This window comes from Anomaloglossus baeobatrachus, chromosome 2, assembly GCF_048569485.1.
Source record: "Anomaloglossus baeobatrachus isolate aAnoBae1 chromosome 2, aAnoBae1.hap1, whole genome shotgun sequence".
NCBI lineage: Eukaryota > Metazoa > Chordata > Amphibia > Anura > Aromobatidae > Anomaloglossus > Anomaloglossus baeobatrachus.
The window spans coordinates 104,027,945-104,052,653 of NC_134354.1; the positions used below are offsets into that span (position 1 = coordinate 104,027,945).

The following is a 24,709-nucleotide window of genomic DNA, read 5'->3' on the forward strand; positions in this document are numbered from 1 at the left end:
AGTGGCTGTGTACACAAACTTGTCTGGTTCCATGGGGTCAAAGTCGCCTCATGAAGATTGGTACAACTAGTGATGTTTCTTCATGGTGCCAGACAAGGGTTAGTATATTGTGTGCAGAGTTTTAATTAGGATGAAATCTAAAGCAATGGCAAACCTACAAAAACAAGATGGGCATCTACATTTGTATCTGTCTCTGCAGGAAATGGATCTAGAGAGTTTGGAAGCTGCAAATCAGAGTTTGCAGTCAGACCTGAAACTGGCTTTCAAGCGTATCGGGGATCTTCAAGCCGCCATCGAAGATGAGATGGAAAGTGATGACAACGAAGACCTTATCAACAGGTGCGAAATCCGCCCAATCCCTCTCTCTTAGCATTGTCATTCATTGCATCTCATTGCATTTATTTGACTACTGATTATTACTTTTTGTTTCCCATTGGCCATATTTTCACGTTTTATTTTATCTCCATGTTTTCAGTCTACAGGACATGGTGACCAAGTATCATAAACGCAAGAATAAAAAGTGAGATTAAATGTTCCCGCATACTTATCGAATTACTCATTAACCGCAGCATGCATTAAGTATCAAAACCTTCCCTAAAAACATAGCTCCTACAAATGTTCCTGGTCTCAGTCGTAACTGCATGGTTATTTTCTGACCCAGAGGAAATGCATGCCCCTTAATTTAACCCTTTACCATATTGAAATAGTTTTAATCTGAATGCAAAACCCGTGTTTTTCTTGCAGTTTCCTTTTACAATGTCTAAACCATTAACCTTGTCTTGTTGAAGTTCTCATCTAGAAGTTTGCAAAGTTGTTTAGTATATGTATCCATAGGGGGCTGCACGGTGTATGAAGCCGTCATGTACATTACATTAGTGGTTTGACTGTTTGTGATTTTGTGCCGATACTATTGCTGCAGATTCCCATGCTGCATTGATTTACAGTTTTACATTTTTGGGGGGATTTTTTTTTTTTTTTTTAAGCTTGGGTAATATGGCTGGGCAAGATTCTTCGATCACATAGAAACACATGACACGATCTGATTCCAATATGGCTGGCAAGCAGTTAACGGCACACCAGGCTATACATAGTTTAGCCACTTGGAATTAATCTGGACTTTGTTTTTAGCTTTAATTAGTATCATTCTTGTCATATCTAGCATTATTATCTATTTTACCCAAAAATGCTATTTTAGAGGACTTTGGTATTATTCAAATCGGCCTAATTGTATGTAGTTTCCCGATCAGCCAAATGTATGATACATTCTCACAATCGCAGAAACATTCTGCCCCTGGCTATCATATTAGTTCTGTTATATAATTTGGACTTGTAGAGAATTTGCTAAAATGAAGTTAGAAGTTTTATCAGATGGGAAGGGTAATAGTAATACAGCGTATTAGTGGACTACACTTTGATCACATGGCGCACCAAGACCACGTGCACACGTTGAGAATTTGTTGAGTTTTTTACCTTTTTGTATTTGTAAGTTAAAACCAGGAGTGGGTAGACATGCAGACATAGTGATGTGTTTCTATTCTACTTTTCCCCTGATTTTTCACTCCTTACTTAATGCGGGCTTTGCACGTTGCGACATCGCAAGCCGATGCTGCGATGTCGTACGTGCGATATCTTGTGATAGCTGGCGTAGCGAAAATTATCGCTACGGCAGCTTCACATGCACTCACCCGCCCTGCGACCGTCGCTCTGGCCGGCGAACCGCCTCCTTCCTAAGGGGGTAGGTCGTGCAGCGTCATAGCGACGTCACACGGCAGGCGGCCAATAGCGGCGGAGGGGCGGAGATGAAAAGGATGTAAACATCCCACCCACCTCCTTCCTTCCGTAGAGCCGCCGGCGGCAGGTAAGGTGATGTTCCTCGCTCCTGCGGCGTAACACACAGCGATGTGTGCTGCCGCAGGAACGAGGAACTACATTGTACCTGTCGCGGCAGCGTAATTATGGAAAAATCGGAACCTGCACCGATGATACGATAACGACACTTTTGCGCTCGTTAATCTTATCATCTAGGTCCACAGGGTTCCCCAACTCCAGTCCTCGAGGGCCGCCAACAGTGCATGTTTTCAGGATTTCCTTAGCATTGCATGGGTGTTAGAATCATCAACTGTGCAAGTGATTAAATTAGCACCCATGCAATGCTAAGGAAATCCTGAAAACATGCACTGTTGGCGGCCCTTGAGGACTGGAATTGGTGACCCATGATCTAGGATTTACACGCTACGATGTCGAAAGTGACGCCGGATGTGCGTCACTTTCGATTTGACCCCCACCGACATCGCACGTGCGATGTTGCAACGTGCAAAGCCGCCCTAAGAATACAGAGTAAAAAACTCACCAACTACTCAGCGAGCCCATGGCCTAATGGGCCTTGTAAATACCCCAATGGGTGGGATGGCTGAATTTACACTCATTGGTTATCAGCTGTTCTGAATTGTGCCACCTCCGCCATTCAGTCCGGACTATCTTGGCGGGATGGAATATGTGCATGTCAATACAACATACGGTAGATCTTGGGTTGCCAGTATCACGGTCTGTCTGGTGTCAGAAGATTTTGATACAGAATTCCCAGCCATAGCCTGTAGAATGGTCTGTTCTCTGTATCTCTATAGACACCAAAAAAGCCAGTGACTAAATAGCTTATTGCTACTAATGTCTAGTAGCTGTTTCCTGACATGCTTTCGATTTGAGCAGAGATTCTCCCGCTATCCCGGGAGACCGGTCCCCGCTTCCTCAGTTGTGGTGGTGGACGGGAAGGTGCAGTGCAGAGAAAATAGGGAAAAGACGTGAGGGAGTTAATGGGTGAGGAAGGTGCTGTTTATACCATTACCCAGCCAAGCAGGAAAGAAATTATTTCCATCTACTCTCTGCACAGCCACAGTTGCCTTTCCCTTCGCACATAATGAGAGCGGGGGGCTCTTCTGTATTCAGACCATGTCACGAGAAACTGCTTTGAGCATGCAGGGAATAGATTCAGCAAAGCTCCACGGCAGTGTCGGAAATCAGATCAGCGGTATGCTAGGGTGGGGAGAAGAGGGACGGGTGACGGATGTATCTGTGTGCCGGGAGGAGGCGGTAATTTATAGCACGGCTGCATATGTCAAGCGGATTTACAAGTTTTGCTTGGTCCCTGTGTAGGTGTAAGTCAAATGGGAAGCGATTATGACCTTTGGTTCCCCGTTCTCACTTTAAACCAAGTATTTACCTGGTCCATCAAATTGTTATTCATCTCCAAGGAGTGAGCCATTAAACAAGGCCGATTCTTTAGCTGCCATCACTCTGCTCCCTCACTTCGGGGGACTGTTATTATTCTAAAGTAGCAGTCCCAGCCCTTTTTGTTGCTTTTAGCATTTTGTGATATTGAAGTGGAGTTTTTTTTCCTCCCACACAAGCTTTACAAAGCTCCAGAAACAAACATTTTTAACTTAAATAAACTCTGTCAAGGTTGGAGGAGTTTTAGATTTCACAGTAAAACCCATATGTAAGCAATGAGCTATTGGTTAATCCAGATTCCATTACAGAACTGCAAAGCGCCAGAGAGATCTTGAAGATCTATTTTCTTCTTCTGATAAAATAAAAAAAAAAATCTTTAATTCTGAACTGACCGGTCAAGTACACAAATAATGGCCCCATTCTGCCTACGCTGATGGCCAGGTCATTTCATTGCACACTACAATGTTCTTATTAAAAGTTGAATACAATTTCTTAGTAGAAAAGTAAACTTAAAGGGAACCTGTCACCAGATTTTTGCCCTAAATAAAATGGGAATGGTTGGTGATATAAACTTCCTGAGTTGATGTTATTACTGCTATTATTTTTGGGTAGATACAATTTTTTGATTGCTTTTTACCTGTCACCACTTTTTCGGCCTATAAGCTGCGACCACCACCAGTGGGCTCTTAAATAGAATGATAAATCTATATATATTATATATATAATATATATATACATGCTGTATATAAGAGCCCAGATCGCTGTGTTGAACATAAAAAACACTTTATAATACTCACCTAAACTGGTCACTGCAGTGGATGTGGGTTAAATGGGCGTCTTTCTCCTCCGGTGCCGGCACCTCCTCTTTCGGCCATCTTCGTCCATCTTCTGAAGCCGCGGTGCATGACGCGTCCGACGTCATACACACTCAAAGAGGAGGGGAGCCAGCACTGCTTATGAATGGCATGCAACAATGAAAAAATAAAAAGTGTAATATTCACAAATTCATTCCTACTGTAACAATTCAATGAGATTTTTTGCAAATGATTTAAGCCCCCCTGCCCCGTCACGGCAAATCTCTCTATAGGGGTGTCCCTACACTATGTAATAAATTATCGTACCATAAGGTCTCATATAATGAGCAGGACCATATAAGAACACCACTTACCCAAGACATGTCTGAACCGCTCCCATGCTGCAAGGACTGACAACCGCGAATAAAGGTAGCCCAGGTGCCAGTGTGTGCGGCAGAACCACACACACCAGCACAATGTCAGGACTGGCCCTCACAGTGCCAGACCAGCAAACATGCATGAGGGTGGAACAGGCTCAGGAAGGTGGTGCTTAAATAATGATGCCTGTGGTTCAGACATGTCTCGGGTAAGTGGTTACAGTAGGAATGAATTTGTGAATATTACACTTTTTATTTTTTCGTTGTTGCATGCCATTCATGAGCAGTGCTGGCTCCCCTCCTCTTTGCGTTTAACTGGTCGGTGGTTGACCGCCACCTTCCCGTGCACACCCAGTGTGGTTTGCAAATTCCTTCTGTTGTCATCAAAATTCATGTTTGTGCTTGTTCACACACAGCCACCGCCCCCTGTTCCACAGGCATCATTATTTAAGCACCACCTGCCTGGGGCTGTTCTGCCCTCATCCATGTTTGCTAGTCTGGCACTGTGAGGGCCAGTTCTGACATTGTGCTGGTGTGTGTGGTTCTGCCACACATACTGGCACCTGGGCTGCCTTTATTCGCAGTTGTCAGTCCTTGCAGCATGGGAGCGGTTCAGACATGTCTCGGGTAAGTGGTGTTCTTATATGGACCTGCGCATTACATAAGACCTTATGGTACGATAATAATTTATTACATAGTGTAGGGACCCCCCCTATAGAGATTTGCCGTGACGTGGCAGGGGGGCTCAAATCATTGATCAATCATTTGCAAAAAATTTCATTGTTAAAGTAGCAATGAATTTTTGAATATTACACTTTTTATTTTTTCATTGTTGCATGCCATTCATAAGCAGTGCTGGCTCCCCTCCTCTTTGTGTCATACACACTCACTGGTATTCAGGTCCTGAGCAGGGCAGATGAAAGTATTATAGTGCGCATGCGCGGGACCGACGAGTCTGTATGACGTAGACTCGTCATGCACACAGGCTTCAGAAGATGGAGGACGAAGATGGCCAAAAGAAGAGGCGCCGGCACTGGAGGACGAAGACACCCATTTGAGTGTTTTTTATGTTCTACACAGCGGTCTGGGCTCTTATACAGAGCATGTTAGAATGCTGTATATAAGAGCCCGGTGGTGGTGGCCGCAGCTTATAGGCGGAAAAAGTTGTGACAGGTTCCCTTTAAGGCGACAACTTCATTAAATATGTCACTGTCTGGGTGAATAGAATAAACATATTTTTTTTAGGCCAGCTAGGCACTTTCATGATGTCTGTTCAGAGGAAGGCTAAAGATGACTAGTATATCAGAACAAGAGCCACTAGCAGCTCATGGAATGAGGATTTACCCACTGGAGTGGTGCTTTTAAATCCCTTGCCCCTCCATTTTATACTCCCCTTCCTGTGCCTTCATCTGTTTTCACCGACCCTTCAGTCTGTCTTCTGCAGTTTGTGACCTTCCCTCACCTCCAGCGTTTCATTAGGCACTGAAGGTCACAACACAATACAAGTCTATGAGAGCCTCGTTATGGCCCCTTTCTTGCTCTCATAGACTTGTATTGAGAGCTTGTAACATAACCTCCGGCCAATTAAAAGTTAAAGTCACAAGATCGTGTCGCAAGATGAAAAAAGGATGAAAACCGCAGAGGGTGAGTATAAGTACAGGGATAGGGGACTTAGATTTAAAGCACCACTCCAGTGCTGGGAAAAAAAAAAAAAACTTTTTATAGTGGTGCTTTAAAGCTTCACGGAAAATTTGGCAAAACTTTTATTTAATTTTTCCAAGACCTCCACTATTTTCTTATATTTTACTTCAGACGTGCTGCGTTTATGCATGAAGACACAGCGAAGTATGGACCCCATTCGGTCTCTGCTTGCTATGAATAAGCTACTCCCAAGATTTGAGCTATTGATGTGATTCTTATGACCCTTTACCTCCACTATCAGCAAGTCCTTACAAATACTAGACATATTAAGTTACTTAAAAGTTCAGTTACACTTTAAAAGTAAGAGCAACCACTAACATTACACATTGAATGGAAAATTGAGCCAATTTATGTTGTCCTTAAAACTAGCCGTCCACAGAAGATGTGTATCTTATGTTTATGAATATGATGACTTTCATACATTGCGATCTCTTAATGTGGTATTAAGAGAACGCTATGAATGAAAGTCATCATATTCATATAATGGAAATAATTTAAATATTGAGCTTCTAGATCAGTAAAGTTATGGAATAAGGGGCCTCATACACAGTAAATTGCTGTCTGCCAAACTATGGATCGCCAGTAGAGATGAGCGGACCCGAACACAAACTTTACGAAACAATCAGTGTTCGGAATTTTGGTGACTTGCGTATGCAAACCACCCGATTAAATCACAAAAATGTTATTGGCCCTGCAGCAAGCCACTTCTTCATCTCACAGTTTGTGTCGAATTACAATTTGGTTACACCAGTTGACTTCAAGCAGCAAGTATGTGTAGTCCTGACCTCATCCGGATGAATCAACTTTATACAGAGGAGAGTTACTCAGCACAGCCCATTAAAAGATTGTCCAGCGAAGATCATTAATCACTTTTCCATGTCATGCGTGATAACATATTGACTGGTGAGGTCTGACGTCTGGGATCCGAGCTTATTGGCAGACCAGGGGGACTTTTATTCTTGTTAGAATTAAATGGCGGTTTGTTTGTTCCATTCATTTGCTACGTGGGTGCCGTAAAAAAAAATTATAAGCCCCATTGGAGTGGGGATCGAGCATGCAAACTGATGTATCATTTTAAAAGTTTTCTTGGTCTGTCAATACGTGCGGGTCCCAACAGTCAGACCCCTATGTGTCATCATGTATTCACAAAGTAGGTGATCGCTAGAGATGAGCAAACCCGAACTGTAAAGGTTTGGGGGTCGTACCGAACACGGACTGTACAAAACAAAATTAATGTCAGAGTTTGGGTGTTCTTCGTATGCTAACCACTCAAGTGAGCATCGCTGTGATCGTGTACACTTGGTGCTCGGCTCAATGTGAGCCACTTGCAGTTTTTGAACAGCTCGCACTGGGGGTAAAATTAGCGTGATCGGATGTAGTGAGTACCCCCAAAAATATCCTCCCTCCCCAGGAAGTGTTCTGTTTATGGCTGGCTGTATCTGGGCGAAGAGCCAAACTGCCTGATCAGTGACTTCCTATGAGGTTCAAGTCCAGAACAGAAGTTTTTCTAAAGTTCGGCTGAACCTGTAGAACTCGAACTTCCATGTTCAGTCATCTCTTTGACAGCGATCTGTCACGACGCCTCCATACATGAACGCTCCTGTGTTCTCGGAGAGTGCTGCCACCTGACTGCATTGGCCACAACTTCTCTTGCACAGAATGGAAGGAACAGCTGTCTGAAATCGGACACAGCAGATCTTTATTTCCTCGGACATTCTCTGTTGGTGTAGTCGCGAGGTTTCCATGCACATCAGACTGTAGGCTGAATCTGTCGTTATCGCTGATGACAACCAACGTTAGTCTGATGTGTATGATGGCCTGAGGAGCTTACACTCCAACTACAGTTTGACACAGTAGTTTGTTAGTCTGTAGCTGCGGTTTGGAGTTCCCTCTGCAATAAAAACCTTATGTCTGATGCCTATTTTAAAGAAATTTTCTCCACTGTCCAACGTTTTTATTCTCAAGTGCACTCACTCCACCTACCTTTGGACAGTTTACTACTAGCTCACCATTTCAACTAGGTTTTAATATCCTTTACAAGCTATGTGCACACGTTGAGTATTTGGTTGCAGAATTTTCTGCACCATTTCTGCATCTCTTGGCAAGAAAGATGCTAAACTTTTGCCTTGCATTTTTGCAGCGTTTTTGATGCGTACTTACCAATGTTTTTTTCAAGCATTTTGGGGTAAAAAAAAAAATGCTGAAAGAATTGACATACTGCAGATTTATTTTTTCAGAACATTTGCAAGGGAAAAAAAAAGCAACATGTGCACAAAACTTCAGAATTCTTATTGACTTTGCTGGCATAAGGATTTGGATGCAGCTTTGTGATAAAACTGCACTCAAAAACAAAATAAGGCTACTTTAACACTTGCGCTGGACGGCTTCCGTAGCATTGCGTTGTGTGATGGATGCAACGGATGCGTTGCATATAGTGGCACAACGGATGCTACGGATCGTACAAAACAACAACGAAAAGCTTTTTTTTTTCTTTTTTAGTTTTACCGGCAGCAGACTATTGTGAACGATCAGCTGATCGCTCTCAATAGCCGGCGGCCGGTTGCTCAGCTGAGCGCTGTCACATGCCGGTGGCCGGGCATGCCGGCGGGCGCTTAGCTGAGCGCTCTCAATAGCCGGCGGCCGGTCGCTCAGCTGAGCGCTCACATGCCAGCGGGCGGGCGCTCAGCTGCGCGCTTTCACATGCCGGCGGCCGGGCGCTCAGCTGAACGTTCGGCCACCGACAGACAAAATAAAGTTTGTGATTTAAAAAAAAAAAAAAAGAGCATGCGCAGTGAAATTCTACAGATTGCGCTGCTCAAAATAACGTTACATGCTGCGTTTCTTCCGCCCGACGCAGCGTCAAAATAACGACGCTGCGTCAGCCAGCGGATGCAACGCTGACACTTGCGTTGCAGTGCGTTGTCCATACAAGTCTATGGAGAATAGCGCAGTGCGTTAACGGACTGCGCTATTCTCCATAGTGACTGACTCCGCTGAACGCAAATGTGAAAGTACCCTAAAATGCACTGTGTGCATAGAGCTTTAAAGGTGTTATTTATTTCAGATGCTCTCGTGTTTTCAATTTTTTTATTTTTTTCACATGTCCATAAAGATACCTCCCTGATGAATAGTGCCAGCTGCAAGTGTGATGATGAAGATTTCGGCTGATGACATATCGCTGTGACAGCCGCCTTTTAATACACTCAGCGCTGGAAATTAGTTTTCTTTACATAGCATCACTAAATATTGTGTAACGCTACCTCGGCTGAAATATCCTCTCCCGTATACAGCCTTTCGTGCCGCCCAGCCTTCTGCTCTAGTCATCTCCTATCCGGATGCCAGGCCAGAAATGCTGAAATATTTATTGATTTTAAATTATTGTAACAGACGAGTCGGCTTAAATTACCCGTGATGCTTTCAGGTTTGCAGGCAGATGCCTGAGTGAGCCTGTCTGCGCACTGCAATTGGCGTTCACATTGGATGCTAAACCTTTACCAGCCTGTTATAATGATATAAATAGATTTTAAGTGCAGCGAGGTCTTATGGACTACGACATAACGCCGCATATTAGAGGATCACAGCTCGTGAAACTAAATTTAGTTTTACTTGGATGGACTGGTTTTTATTTCTTACCAAGGCAAAGAGATCATTATAACATAATCAAAGGAGCGCGTTACTTGTTTTTACGAACGTCCACCGGTCAAGCAATTACCGACACCACCATCAGTAACATGACCATGTAGTCAGTCAGTGGTTTCAGCAATCAGAGGGTATCATCACTTCTAGTTTTGGTTAAAAAAAAAAAAAAAAAAACACCTGAAATGACACAAAATTTTGTGCAACTTTGCAAAAACATTATTGTTCTCGTACTTATTGTAATTAATAGCCTGTATTAAAGGGAACCTGTGAGGTCCAATATGCACCTAGAAACACGAGCAGTTCTGGGTGCATATTAGTAATCCCTGTCTAACTGTCTCTGTATACACTAGCATAAATAAACAGATATTTAGAAAAAATATTTCTAAAGGTCATATATGCTAATGAGCGCAGGGACTAACTGCAAGGATGTTACTTCCCTTGGCTAGTTGGCCCACATAGCATGTGAGCATGCCCCTGTGGTTCTACTCAAATCAAAAAAGTCCGTGGAGCCTCTGTTAGCAGTCTCGACATAGAAACTAGGCAGATATCCCTCCGGGAAGGACCTAGCCAAGGAGTGGCTCTTTTTAGGAAACCACCATAACCACCATATGAAGTGGCCCTTTTAGTCAATATCCAACTCTTTGACAAGTTTAAAGATATGACAAAGGAAATACCAAGGCCAGGTATCCATCCACAGACAGCTGTTTCGGGGTATTGCCCCTCATCAGTGTGGAGTAGGATTCTGGCCAGGTGGGAGCAATGCCTAGTAGACCAACAGGACAAAACAATCACTGATTTCGGGGAGACCAGCCAGAGAAAACACTGCCGGCAGCCAACGAGGCCGCTCAACACGGTGAAATCCTAATGCTAACATGCTATGTGAGCCGACTAGCCAAGGAGAGTAACACCCTTGCAACTAGTCCCTGCGCTCATTAGCATATAATAAACTATCTTTAGAAATACTTTCTAAAAATCTGTTTGTTTATGCTAGTGTATACAGGGACAGTTAGACAGGGATTACTAATATGCACCCAGAACTGCTTGTGTTTCTGGGTGCATATTGGACCTGACAGGTTCCCTTTAAAGTTCAGTGCTGCATTTAGAATTCTCATAGCTTCAGAGCTGAAATCTCTTAATATACTTTGCTGACATGAAGCTTTCTGTAATGATTTGCCATCTTGGAATAGTAATCTGGATCACTCTACAAAAGCTTATGAAACGTAGCAAAGATATGAAGTATGTGCATGTTTCCAATGGCAACCAGCAGAATTATGAATGCAGCTCCAGGCTATTACACAGGCTGCAACTCACAACGTACAAGATAACTAATACATTGTATTTAAAAAGTTATTCAGCTCGCTGTCTGCATACTTTTTCTGCCCATAAAATTATTTTATCCATTGATTGTCGATAACCAGTTTATGCTTTTCGTATACAAAAAAGCTGAATGTTGCATACGAAAATAACAATGTACAACAAGTTTATGTACGGCTGATATTAGTCATTGTCTTCAGTTTAGTTACACAGAAACTAAATTAAATATAACAAGCAGGATGTGTACTGTAGGAATAATAATAATAATAATAATTAATAAAGGTATGTGCAGATGTAATGATGTACATGATATTACTGCTTCGGCTTTTATCTTTTTGTCTGAATGACATCTGGAATCACTCGTGTCCACAGGGAGCGGTATTTTATGTGAATGCTTTTAGGGCCCATTTATTTCTACTGTTCTTAACAAGTAAAATTTCTTAAACCAGGCTGGAAAATCTCTAAAATCAAACCAACTTAATGTGTAATTTTTTTTATTTATTTTTTTTTTTTTTATTCCAAACCTAATAATAATTTATTTATTGCTAACATTTTACGCTCCTCTGTACTATAACTAAAACTTTAATTTTTGGCACGTTTCGATCTCCTGGTTACCTAACTAATCCTCTCTTGCTGTGACTAATTGGTGTCTTGCTTTCTGGCAGTGATGGAGACTCTGATGGAGACTCTGAACTTGACGAACGAGTGGATGGAGTAAAGTCGTGGCTGTCCAAAAACAAAAGCTCTTCCAAAGCATACTCCGATGATGGTAGTTTAAAGAGCTCTAGGTCAGTATATATGATCATATGATGTTCAATTTTACATTTTTATACAAACACACTACTGATCCTGATTGGTGGAGGGCAGTCAGTCATTCACAGAGCGGACATTATCACATGGTGTGTTTTCTGCGCCAAAAGAAATATGAAATTGTTTTCAGCTGGTATTATCTGGTGCAGAGTTGAAATTCGCAATGTAGATTTTGCAACAGAAGGATACATGGATTAGCCCCATTTCACTAAGGTTGCTTTCACACTACGTTTTTTTTTAACATGCGTCAGGAACGTTTTTTTGCTGTAAAAGTGGATCCTGTTTTTACAAAGAAAAACGAATGCAAACGCAAGTGTTATTTTGCAGGATCCTGTCACTTGAAGTTTATGGGCGGGCATTGAAGTCATGTGTTCAGGAGTGAGGGGAACTGAATGTGGTAGACTGGGAGCCGGCATCTGACAGCCGCGGAGGCTGGTAACCAAGGTAAACATCGGGTAACTAAGCGAAGCGCTTTGCTTGGTTACCCGATATTTACCTTGGTTACGAGCGTCCGCCGCTCTCAGGCAGGGGAGAGAAAGAGGAGAGAGAGGGGGAGGGAGTGGGAGAGAGAGACTGATCACGCCAGGCTGGTTTCTGAGCATGCTCAGTAGAGCAAGCAGGATCCTGTCTATCAGCATGCCAGCGTTCACATGCGTTTGCGTGCAGTATCCAGCGACTTGCAGTATTTGGACGCAGCTCAAAAACGCTACAAGTAGCGTTTTTGAAAAAAGTTAAAAAACTGCAAGTCGCTGGATCCTCATTATAACGCACCCAAACGCATGTGAACGCATGTTGACGCGAGTCCATTGCAAATGCATTGAAATTAAAATGCATTTGCACTGGATCCGTTTTTGCGTTAAAAAAACTTTAATGACACGTTAAAAAAAACGTAGTGTGAAAGCAGCCTAATTTGCCAGCAGACCTGCTTTATGTCAAACCACAAGTGTGCACTCCAATGAGCAGGACAGAGGACTTGTAATATGGCATGTACTCTTTTTGCCCACTGATTTAACCTGATCCAAGCATTTGAGATCCAAGCTGCTCTTTGTTACTATGCCATGAAGGTGGCACTTTAAGGGCTCGCTCATGTGAGCATATTATACGGAGGGGAGTTGTCGGAGTAAACATTGGACAGCACTCTGACCAATGTAATTCTGTAGGCCGTTCCATTTGAACAATATGTGCCTGAGAGAATAAATCATAGCATGCACTATTCTCTTACATTTAGCAAATATGATTTGCATATTCAAGTCTATGCTCAAAAAAAATAGTGGCTCCCATATGAGACATCTGTATTTGATCCATTTTTTTATGAATACTTTGCCATTACGAATCTAAGCAATTGTATTTGATCATGTAAATTTTAATAAGTTGATATCAAATATGGATGCCACAGTGACCTAAAATACAGACACATGGACGACAATACGGAAGAAAGTCGAGTTTTCTAGATGGAAACTGGGTGATATTTCATACTCGTCTGACCCCGGCCTCTAGTGAACATCTACCTTTGATTGTCATACAATCATAAAACATTCCAACATTGTTTTAGATTTAATTAATTGCCCCTTATATAACGCCATTAATTCCTCAGCGCTTTACAGACATTGTCATCACTGTCCCCATCGAGGTTACAATTTCAGTGCCTTATCAGGATGTCTTTGGAGTGTAGGAGGAAAATTTGAATTCGGCGGAGACCCACACAAACACAAGGAGAACATACGAACTCCTTGCAGGTGTTGCCCTTGGTGGGACTTGAACCCAGGAACCCAGCACTGCAAAGCAACAGTGCTAACCACTGAGCCACCGTTAGTAGTTTTTTTTTTTTTTTCCTTTGCTGTTTCCAAATTAAAGGAGTATCCCAATTTAGAAAGTGATGGCGTAATTTAGAAAAATGCTGTCACTTTATGATCAGTGGGGGTCTGACTTCATAGACCCTCATTGCTCCTCATATCGTGGACCACATCTATGACTTTGGTCACCATGCCGCTAGCCCCATTCACTTGAATTGTGCAGGACAACAGTTCATATTCTGGATTGGGGTTGTTCTAGAGGATGAAATTTCCACGATTTACAACAACACATAATACCAGATACAGTGGAACCTTGGATTACGAGCATAATTTGTTTCAGGAGTGAGCTCTTAGGCTATGTGCGCACTAGAGCTTTTTACCTGCGGATTTACCCGCGGATTTGCCCCGGAAATTTCTTGAGAAATGTCTGCAATCTTTGTGCAGACATTTCCCATGAAATTCAATGAGAAAAAAAAATAGCTGTGCGCACTGTGCGGATTTTTCTCAAGAAAATTTCTTGAGAAAATTTTCTCGAGAAACTTTCTTGAGAAAATGTGCATGTCCATTAATTTCCGCAGGTACCGGGGGTATTCCGCAGGTAGCAATGATGTGCGGTATACCCCCGGAATAGCCGCGAATTACCTGCGGGAATGCTCATCGCTGCCTGCGGTTTTGCAGGAAGCGATGTCATTATGTCAGGAAGAGGAAGCGGAGCAGACGTCACACTCCCTGGACGCCGCACAGAAGCACTTCCGTGCGACCTCCAGGTGCCAGTCTGTGTCCTGCTCCGGCCTCGCGGCTGCCTGCACTGCAGGGTGTCAGTGTCTGCCCGCAGTGTCAGCAGCCTGTCACGCTGCAGCGCAGGCAGACACTGACACAGGCAGACACTGACACCCTGCAGTGTTGGGAGCCGCGGGGATGACGATCGCTGCTGTCAGGAGGTGAGATCATTACCTGCTGTGACGATCTCCTGCCTCCTGACGTCAGTGCTGTCTATGCCCGTCTCACGAGCGGCCCGAGACTGTCACTAGCGGTGACGTCACGGGCTCTCGCGATACTTCTGACAACGCAGTCAGTGACAGCGCTGACGTCAGCAGTACAGGAGATGATCACAGAAGGTAATGATCTCATCTATGCTCCTGATGGCTGCGCTCGTCATCCCCTGCAGTGACCTGGGCTGACCTATTGATGTTAGCTCAGGTCACTGCATTGCTCTCCCAGCCAATGGGGAACATTCTGTTCTTCATTGACTGGGACAGCGACTATGGTATGGATCGCCGTGGGACCCCCCCCCTATTGGATTACGCCGGACGTGGATTGATTGTTCTTTTCAATAAATTGGTTAAAGAGGCTATGTGGGGAGTGTTTTTTCAAATAAAACTTTTTTTGTTGTCTATTTTTTAATTACTACTGACTGGGTTGGTGATGTCGGGTATCTGATAGACGCCTGACCTCACCAACCCCAGGGCTTGATGCCAGGTGACATTACACATCTGGCATCAACCCCATATATTACCCCGTTTGCCAACGCACCAGGGCGCGGGATGAGCTGGGGCAAAGCGCCAGGATTGGCACGTCTAATGGATGCGCCACTTCTGGGGCGGCTGCGGCCTGCTATTTTTAGGCTGGGGAGTGTCCAATAACAGTGGACCTCCCTAGTCTGAGAATATCAGACCCCAGCTGTCCGCTTTACCTTGGCTGGTGATCCAATATGGGGGGGACCGCACGTTTTTTGTTTTAAATTATTTATATAATTTAAAATAACAGCGTGGGGTGCCCACTGTTTTGGATTATCAGCCAAGGTGAAGCTGCCAGCGGTGGTCTGCAGGCTGCAGCCGTCTGCTTTACCCAAGCTGGCTACAAAATATGGGGGGACCTCACGTCGTTTTTTTTTAATTATTTATTTTATGGCTAAATACAAGGCTAAGCACCCTTTAGTGCCACATGAAAGTCACTAAAGGGTGCCAGCTTAGAAAATGCAGGGAGGTGGAACATTATATAGGTTTTTCTCATCTATCTATCTATCCCTCTATCTATCTATCTATCTATCTATCCATCTATCCCTCTATCTATCTATCCATCTATCTATCTATCTATCCCTCTATCTATCTATCTATCTATCTATCCCTCTATCTATCTATCTATCCATCTATCCCTCTATCTATTCATCTATCCATCTATCCCTCTATCTATCTATCTATTCATCTATTCATCTATCTATCTATCTATCCCTCTATCTATCTATCTATTCATCTATCCATCTTTCCCTCTATCCATTATCTGTCTATCGATTATCTTTATTATTTATTGCAGGGACAAACCTGCGGTAAATCCGCGGCAAATCCGCATGCGTTTTTGCCGCGGATTTTTCCGCAGGTGCGGAAATCTTCCACTCCCAGAAGTTTCTCAAGAAATTTTCTTGAGAAAATTCACATTTCTAGTGCGCACATAGCCTTAAACCAAGTTACACTTTTATATCAAAGCGAATTTTTCCATAGGAAATAATTGAAACGCAGACAATTTGTTCCACAACCCAAAAATATTTACAGTATGTATACAAACTAATTACAGTAACACAATATAATGTACTGTATTCATATAAAATTATTACAGTACACTGATACAAAATACTGTACAGTAAAGAACAAAGCAAATTAAACTGCTTACAATAGAACTGTTGGTGTGTGGGTGGTACTATAGAGAGAAAAAATAATGTATAAATATGACAATCTTTATTCTAGTAGAAGACACAAAAAACACACCCCAAATCAATTCTCCCCAAAATAAATGCAGAACTAAGCAAATGTGGGGTAGGAATACTGCACAGGCAATTAGATTACAGTACAAGCAATGTGCTGTACTGCTTACAATACTGTATTCACAAATGCAAATTGATAGACATGCTATATAATATATACTGTACTGTACAATGGTATACTGTATACAGTACACAATAGATATGTACAGAAAGTTACCTCCAGAGCGCGGTGAAAGGACGGAACCGGAAGTGTGCACAGTGAGTACAGTATTTGCTCTTATTGCAAAGCATTGCTCTTAAACCAAGTTATACATTTTCAAAAAGCTTTGCTTGTCTTGCAAAACGCTCTCAATCCAAGTTATGGTCATGTCACACACAACAACAGCGACGTCGCTGCTAAGTCACCATTTTCTGTGACGTAGCAGCGACGTCCCGTCGCTGTCGTTGTGTGTGACATCCAGCAAGAACCTGGCCCCTGCTGTGAGGTCGCTGGTTGTTGCTGAATGTCCTGGACCATTTTTTGGACGTTGCTCTCCCGCTGTGAAGCACACATCGCTGTGTGTGACAGCGAGAGAGTGACGAACTGAATATGCAGGGAGCAGGGAGCCAGCTTCTGCGGATGCTGGCAACTAAGGTAAATATCGGGTAATCAAGCAAAGGCTGCTTGGTTACCCGATATTTGCCTTCACTACGAGCGTCCGCCGCTCTCACGCTGCCAGCACCGGCTCCCTGCACACATAGCCAGAGTACACATCAGGTAAATAAGCAAAGCGGTTTGCTTATTAACCCGATGTGTACTCTGGCTACGAGTGCAGGGAGCCAGCGCTAAGCGGTGTGTGCTGGTAACCAAGGTAAATATCGGGTAACCAGCTAAGCACTTTGCTTGGTTACCCGATATTTACCCTAGTTACCAAGCGCAGCATGCTTCCACGCGTCGCTGCTGGCTGGGGGCTGGTCACTGGTCGCTGGTGAGATCTGCCTGTGTGACAGCTCACCAGCGACCATGTAACGACGCAGCAGCGATCCTGATAAGGTCAGGTCGTCATCGTGATCGCTGCTGCGTCACTATGTGTGACCCTAGCTTTACTCTTAAACCAAGGTTCCACTGTATAAATACCCCTGTAGGTTTCAACTTGTAGTTTTCAAGTCACTCCTTTTACAATACAATAGCTTCATACAGTGCAGTTCATTAACACATGAATGTAGCTATTAGGTGTATTTTTATACTCTCCAGACCATTCATACGTTCTTGTCTTAATGACTTGAGCTGACAGATTTATTTAGGTATGCAAGAAATCATTAGAATAAGAAGGAAAATGTATTACAATAATGGTAAATACATCTTACCACAGAACCAATCTGAATCAAAAACAGAGCTTCAAAAGTAAAAGTGATTTTTTTTTCTTGTAGAGACATGTCTGATGGTTTTGATCTGTGCTCTAAAATAAAGGGACAGAAGCGCTCTTCTCCTCCAAGACTTGAGACCGTCTTAATTTGACATCTGAGTCTTCTTCAGTCTCAGAGGAGAGCAGCGCTCAGATGAATGCTTCTGTTTCTTTTCATTTTAGCAATTGGTGGAGGTCTTCACCTCTTCACCACCCTGATCAAAACCTCAAACAGGTCTCCTCCTAATTGTTAATTTGTTGTTTAGTTTTTTAAATGATGAATTGAGGGTCCGATGCTGCATATTTGAATGTAAACATCATAAATACTTAGTAACTTGGCCAGACATAGAAAATAATGTGCGTTACTTTCATTTCTGCATTGTGGGAAAATACTGCAGTGGTAATTGTATATTTTGCAAAGCAGGCAATAAACGGAGAAGACTTCTTCAAGAAGCCTGTTTATTTCAGTTGTATCCCTCTGCTGAGGGTCATCAACAAATAGTCTGCGTCATTAAGCACAAAACCAATCACAGTTTATAACTTGGGGTACTCTCTAGCCAGCTTGAATCACTCAACACATTAGTCATTTCTAAGCAATTTGCAACGGGCCACAGCATCGGAGCTCAAACAACATTGTCCCCAAACTAATTTTTCTTGATACAGTGTTAATCTCGGGCAGAGATTATGATCTCTTTATTTCATTATCTCCCCAAATAAATAAGTTAATTATGGAGTCCTGCTGGAGACCTGAGTGGCTTCCATGTATTTGCCTCTCACTTCAGCACTGATTTGGTAAGGTAAAGTATTCGCTCTGTGGAACAGGTGGATGTGTTTCTTCGTTTTCCATTTAGAGGTTTCTGGGGGGTTGCAATAACCTTTCACTTGATAAATGCTCCAAATGAATACCATGTATGTTGGAAGATGTTGCGCAAAAAAGAGGACTATGGTACAGTTCCATATGTTCTTTATCCTGTCTGCTATAATTTTAATTTTATTTTGTGCTTTCTACTCCATACTCATGTTGTGTACATACATTTTTCTATTTTACCTTTTTTCATTTTATTTCTTACTTGTTTAACTGTTTCTGTCTTCTTCTTTGCTTTCCATGCCATTTTATCATGCATCAAATTTCCACACATTCACACGACTAAAGACCTAGCCAGAGCACAGAAATGAAGGAAGGAAAGGAACTAAAGCCTATCAAACAAGTCAAAGAGATTGATGACAGGCCAGTGTCTGTAATGAGCTCTCTCAGCTATAGAAAAAGGGTAAACATTAAGGACTCTATAGGTGGCAAAGGCGATGTGGATTCTTTGTTTTCCACTCTGAAAGATAGATCTGAGTCCCCGGATAGGTCATTTAGAAAGGTTCAGAAAGATTCTTCTGGAAGTGTCCTTGATGATACAATGTCTGTAACTTCGTGGAGAAAATCTCAAGGTAGTGAAGACCTGGATGATCGGGCATCTCTGGTGTCTCAAGCGTTTACTGAAGCATCTAGCCGAGCAAGGAAGGGACTTGACAAGCGATGGTCCATTGCAAGCCCAGAGTTTGATAAAGTGTCAGTAGTTTCCAGTCGCCTTTCTAACAGGCGGGCTTTAGAAGATGACGATGAAACAAAGTCTTCACTGAGCTTTGGTATTACCAGTCCACCTAATCTAAGACGTAGCACCTCTAAACTAGATGAACCACGTAATGGCTTGTCAGCTGTAAGTCCTTCACTCAGTAGGCGTTCGGACTTTGGATTAGAAAGTCCAACATTGGGCAACCGGTCTGACACTCGTTTGTCTATGGCCCGAAGCACATTAGATGATTTTGATGATTCTGTTAGCATAGGGTTTAGTGATTCTCGGTCTTTGTATAGTCAGCACTCCTCTGGACGTAGTTTTTCAGTACCTCCCCAGGCTAGAACACCTGGAACAGAAGATGGTGAACTAGAAAGTAGAGAAGTTCAGCCTGTTTCACACCGCAACTACTTAGATCCAGACCTTGAAGCCGCAATCAATGAGGTTCTGAGCTACAAGCCTATAAAGTTTAAGAGGAAAAGTCTTGATCCTGAATCGGAGGAGGACGATGACTCAAAAAGTGTAAGAAGTATTAAGAGCTTGCATTCAGAAAAAGGAGAGTCTTCTTCTGGTCTCAAGAGGTCTGCATCTGCTGTAGACTTCTCCAGGGCTTCCAGCAGACGAAGTAGAGTTCGAAAGAGTAGTTCTGCTTCTAGCTCTGAGGAGGAACGCAAAAAGAAGAGCTCCAAAAAACATTCTAAAAAGTCCAAAAAGAAATCCAAGAAGAAACAGTCTGAATCCTCCTCTTCATCATCTTCAGAATCCGATTCCTCCTCAGGCTCTACAGTATCTTACCGTAGTGGAAGCAGTGTGAAAAAGGGTCCGAAAAATAAGGATTTGGAAGATGAAGAAGAGCCTCAGGGAGACAAAAAAGATGGAAAAGGCGGCAAACTGGCAAAAAAAGAAGATAAGAAAAGGAAGAAACAAGTAGACAGTCTCATGATGAAATATTTATACCGACCGGAAAGTGATTAAGGCAGTAGGTGTTTGCTTGTGAGTGAACCTTCAATAGCATGCCCTGCACGGAGTGGATTACTAACTTTAGTTTGTGGTGTTTTGAGGACTAGCATTTTTTAACAGTGTGTTGGCACCTCCTATACTCGCAGTGTTACATTACTTATTTGAAAACTGGAAATTTCTCTGTATGTAGTAGGTGGAATAGATCCAACATTATTATCTACTAGTAGGTTTGGAAGATATTTGCATAAATAGAAAGATTAATGTTTTTGTAGTAAATTTATATAGCGAGAATACCGCTGCTAGATTAACTCTATTCTTCAAGTATGTTCCAGAGTTGATATTTGGGGTCACCCACCAAGGGAATATCTGCATATTCTTGGCATCTATATACACTGCACAATTTATCTTTCTTTGTCGATCCATCATATTAAACAATGTTTTTGTAAGTGTAGAATCTTATTAGACTGCCGGCGAGACTCCCATAATAACTTACCCAAGTTTAAGTTTAACATCTTTAAAGCTTGTGCTTATACCGATATACCATTATCCTTAAAAAAAAAAAAAATCCCATAGAGATTTTCAGAGATGATCAGAATGAATGTTCATATTGTGCCAACCCTGTAAATGCATGCACATGAGTTATAAGCACGGTTATGTCTTAGAGGCTGTTCTGTTAATCTGTGCAGCTACTACACCCCCCATGAGTGACCTTAATCCTTCCCACGCTGAAATAAAAGACTTTGGTGATCCACAGATATGCAAATGTCCCTCTATACATATTTGTTGAAAATGCCACTTTTCCTAAGCTTTGTGTAGTTCTTTCTGTCAAGGAAGCTAGTGAGTGAACAGACTGAAAATTAATCGGCACAGCAGGAAGAGTTTGTAGTTCTTGTCGCCTGTTTTATTATCCATGGACTCAATGCGGCAATCTAGCACTTCACTGGGTAACCCTTTACAGTCAGTGAGGCTGCTGCGATTCTCTGTATGAAATACATTTATTCTTTTTCACTGTAAAGGAAATAAAAATAGTAAGACTTAAAGGGAATGTATCGTCAGAAAAAAAAAAAATTAAATACCTGAAAAAATGTAAAGTAATATTATTTTAATGTTTTGTTTAAATATTTTCTTTTTTTAATTGAGCAAAATGTAAAAAAAAAATTAAAAAGTTTAATATTTTCCACTGTTAAACACTAGGGGGAGCAGCTTCTGAAATCCTACAGAAATCCCACTGTAGGAAAAAGCTCACGTTACAGCTTGCAGTAAAGTGGGCGGAGTCTGCTCTCCTGTGTGTGATGGCATGCCTCCACCTCCCAATCTGAGTGTTTACAAACGATAACAGAGAATGACATGTAGGGACACAATGCAGAGCCATTTTGTTGGTGACCAGAAATGTTTAAAGTGTCACCAAGGACAGCAGGAGTATCACATAGGACAGGATTAGATACACTGCTCTGCAGACAGTATCACACAGGATAGGATTAGACACACAACTCAGCAGACAGTATCACCCAGACTAGGATTAGATACACGGCTCAGCAGACAGTATCACACAGGCTAGGATTAGATACACGGCCGTGCAGACCGCATCACCCAGGACAGGATTAGATACACGGCCGTGCAGACCGCATCACCCAGGACAGGATTAGATACACGGCCGTGCAGACCGCATCACCCAGGACAGGATTAGATACACGGCCGTGCACACAGCATCACCCAGGACAGGATTAGATACACGGCCGTGCACACAGCATCACCCAGGACAGGATTAGATACACGGCCGTGCACACAGCATCACACAGGAGAGGATTAGATACACGGCCGTGCACACAGCATCACCCAGGACAGGATTAGATACACGGCCGTGCACACAGCATCACACAGGAGAGGATTAGATACACGGCCGTGCAGACCGCATCACCCAGGACAGGATTAGATACACGGCCGTGCAGACCGCATCACCCAGGACAGGATTAGATACACAGCTCAGCAGACAGTATCACCCAGGACAGGATTAGATACACAGCTCATCAGACAGCATCACCCAGGACAGGATTAGATACTGTCTGATGAGCTGTGTATCTAATCCTGTCCTGGGTGATGCTGTCTGCTGAGCTGTGTATCACCCAAGAGAGGATTAGATACACGGCTCAGCAGATAGTATCAAACAGGAGAGGATAATACACAGCCGTGCAGACAGCATCAGCGGCAGTACTCGCATGCAGTGGGGCACGGGCACACACATACACAGCAGCGGCGAGCAGAGCGGTGGCTGGGGAGAGCGGAGGGAGGAAGTGTCATCGGAGACAGTAACGGCGGGGGGAGGGGCGGCGGTAGCAGTAACGGGGGCTGGGGAGAGCGGAGGGATGGGGTGTCAGCGGAGACGGTAACAGCGAGGGGGAGGGGCGGCACTAGCGGGGGCTGAGGAGAGCGAAGGGATGGGGTGTCAGCGGAGATGGGAACGGCGAGGGGGAGGGGCGGCACTAGCGGGGTCTGAGGAGAGCGAAGGGATGGGGTGTCAGCGGAGACGGGAACGGCGAGGGGGAGGGACGGCACTAGCGGGGGCTGAGGAGAGCGAAGGGATGGGGTGTCAGCGGAGAAGGGAACGGCGAGGGGCGGCACTAGCGGTAGCAGTAGCGGGGGCTGGGAGAGCGGAGGGAGGCGGTGTCATCGGTAACGGGGGCAGGGGAGGGGAGGCGGCCTGTACTCACACATCCCGGCGGTTGACAGGGGTGAAGTGGAGCAAGCAGCATACGCTGTCAGCTCCACGATGATGGCGCTGAACTCCTCCCTCTGCTGTGATCTGGACAGCCCAGGGGGCGCATCCAGGTCACAGCATACGCCCACTGTAACATTAAACATAGGGTCGGATAGCGACCACTATTCTCTATGCACAGGGGCTGCCATAATGGAGTGTGTAACTGTCGTTACACACACAGCAAATCCAACATGGCCCCCAGTGCATACAGTAAAATTAGAATAACGCAAAATGAAAATCGTAGCTTATTTACTTTTTCTATTAGAAATACTTGATTTCTGAATCACTATTTTTAATACAAAAATAAAAAAACGCGATACTGTCCCTTTAAGTGTCCAGTCACACCGGTGCTTTTTGTGGTGAAGAGCAGATGATTCTCCTTGCCATGCAAAGCCTTTAATAATGTATAAATGCCAAAGATCAGGAAAATTTGTATCTAGAATTGTTTGTATGTAATTAGTTTTTACTGCCAATTAAACCTTAAAGGGAACCTGTCACCAGATTTGCGGCCTATAAGCTGCGGCCACCAGCAGTGGGCTTTTATATACAGCATTTTAACATGCTTGTATCTAAGAGTGTAGAACGTAAAAATCCCTTTATAATACTTACCTAAACGGTCACGTCGGTGGAGTTGGGTCATATGGTGTCTTCGTTCTCCGGTGCCTCCTCTTTCGGCCATCTTTGTCGTCCTCCTTCTTAAGCCTGTGTGCATGACGCATCCTACGTCATGCACCTGCGCAGGACCAGCGAGTGTGTACTGCAATACTTTGATCTGCACTGCTCAGGGCAGATCAAAGTGCTCCTGCGCAGGACCTCAATGTCGGCGCGTGTGCATGACGAAGAACGCGTCATGCACCCCGGCTTCAGAAGGAGTAGGACAAAGATGACCGAAAGAGGAGGTGCTGGCACCGGAGAACGAAGGCACCCATATGACCCAACTCTACTGCAGCAACCGTTTAGGTAAATATTATAAAGTGATATTTACGTTGTACACAGCGGCCTGGGCTCATATACAGCATGTTAGAATGCTGTATATAAGAGCCCACTGGTGGTGGCCACAGCTTATAGGCCCCAAATCTGGTGACAGGTTCCCTTTAAAATAACAGTAATGATCAACCTATTGATGGAAATATTAAATTGATATTAAAGACTTCATATCAGTCGTGTTGGCAGCAAGCAATTTAAGGCTGCGTGCCCATGCGGCGTTTTTTTCTCGTCTTTAATGCGTTTTGTTCGTAGATTTTAATCAATAATTCAAGGAAAAATGCATCCCAGCAAAGTCTATGAGAATCCTGACTTGCTGTGTACAGATTTTTTCCTTGCTGATTTCGGTGCAGAAAAAATGTGCAAATGTAAATTCTTTCAGCATTTTTTTTCCTGTGGATATAATCCACTGCAGTGCTCAAGCTCGATCACTGCAGTGGATTATATCTGTCAGTACTGCACTGACACTTTGCTTCGCACACCATGCATCCAGCGTGGTATGTGAGGCTTTCCGTAGCTCAGTAACCTGGGGTTGTCATGGTGACGGCCAAGGGTTGCCAAGGTAAGCAATCACTTTCCCTGCCTCCTGAATCCTGGTGGTTAAACTACCAGGAGCGGTGTGGGCACCGCTCCGGGCACTGAGAGCCGGATC

The 24,709-nt window shown here is 43.5% G+C and overlaps 1 protein-coding gene across 1 annotated transcript in view; it reads left to right on the forward strand.

Annotated features, from left to right (window-relative positions):
- Nucleotides 1-24,709, forward strand: part of MYO18A (myosin XVIIIA) — a 538,612-nt gene that overhangs the window by 500,940 nt on the left and 12,963 nt on the right. Inside the window, exons 43-44 of the mRNA XM_075333424.1 lie at nucleotides 200-339; nucleotides 11,716-11,838. Coding sequence (XP_075189539.1) covers nucleotides 200-339; nucleotides 11,716-11,838 — 263 coding nt within the window. The remainder of the gene's footprint in view (nucleotides 1-199; nucleotides 340-11,715; nucleotides 11,839-24,709) is intronic.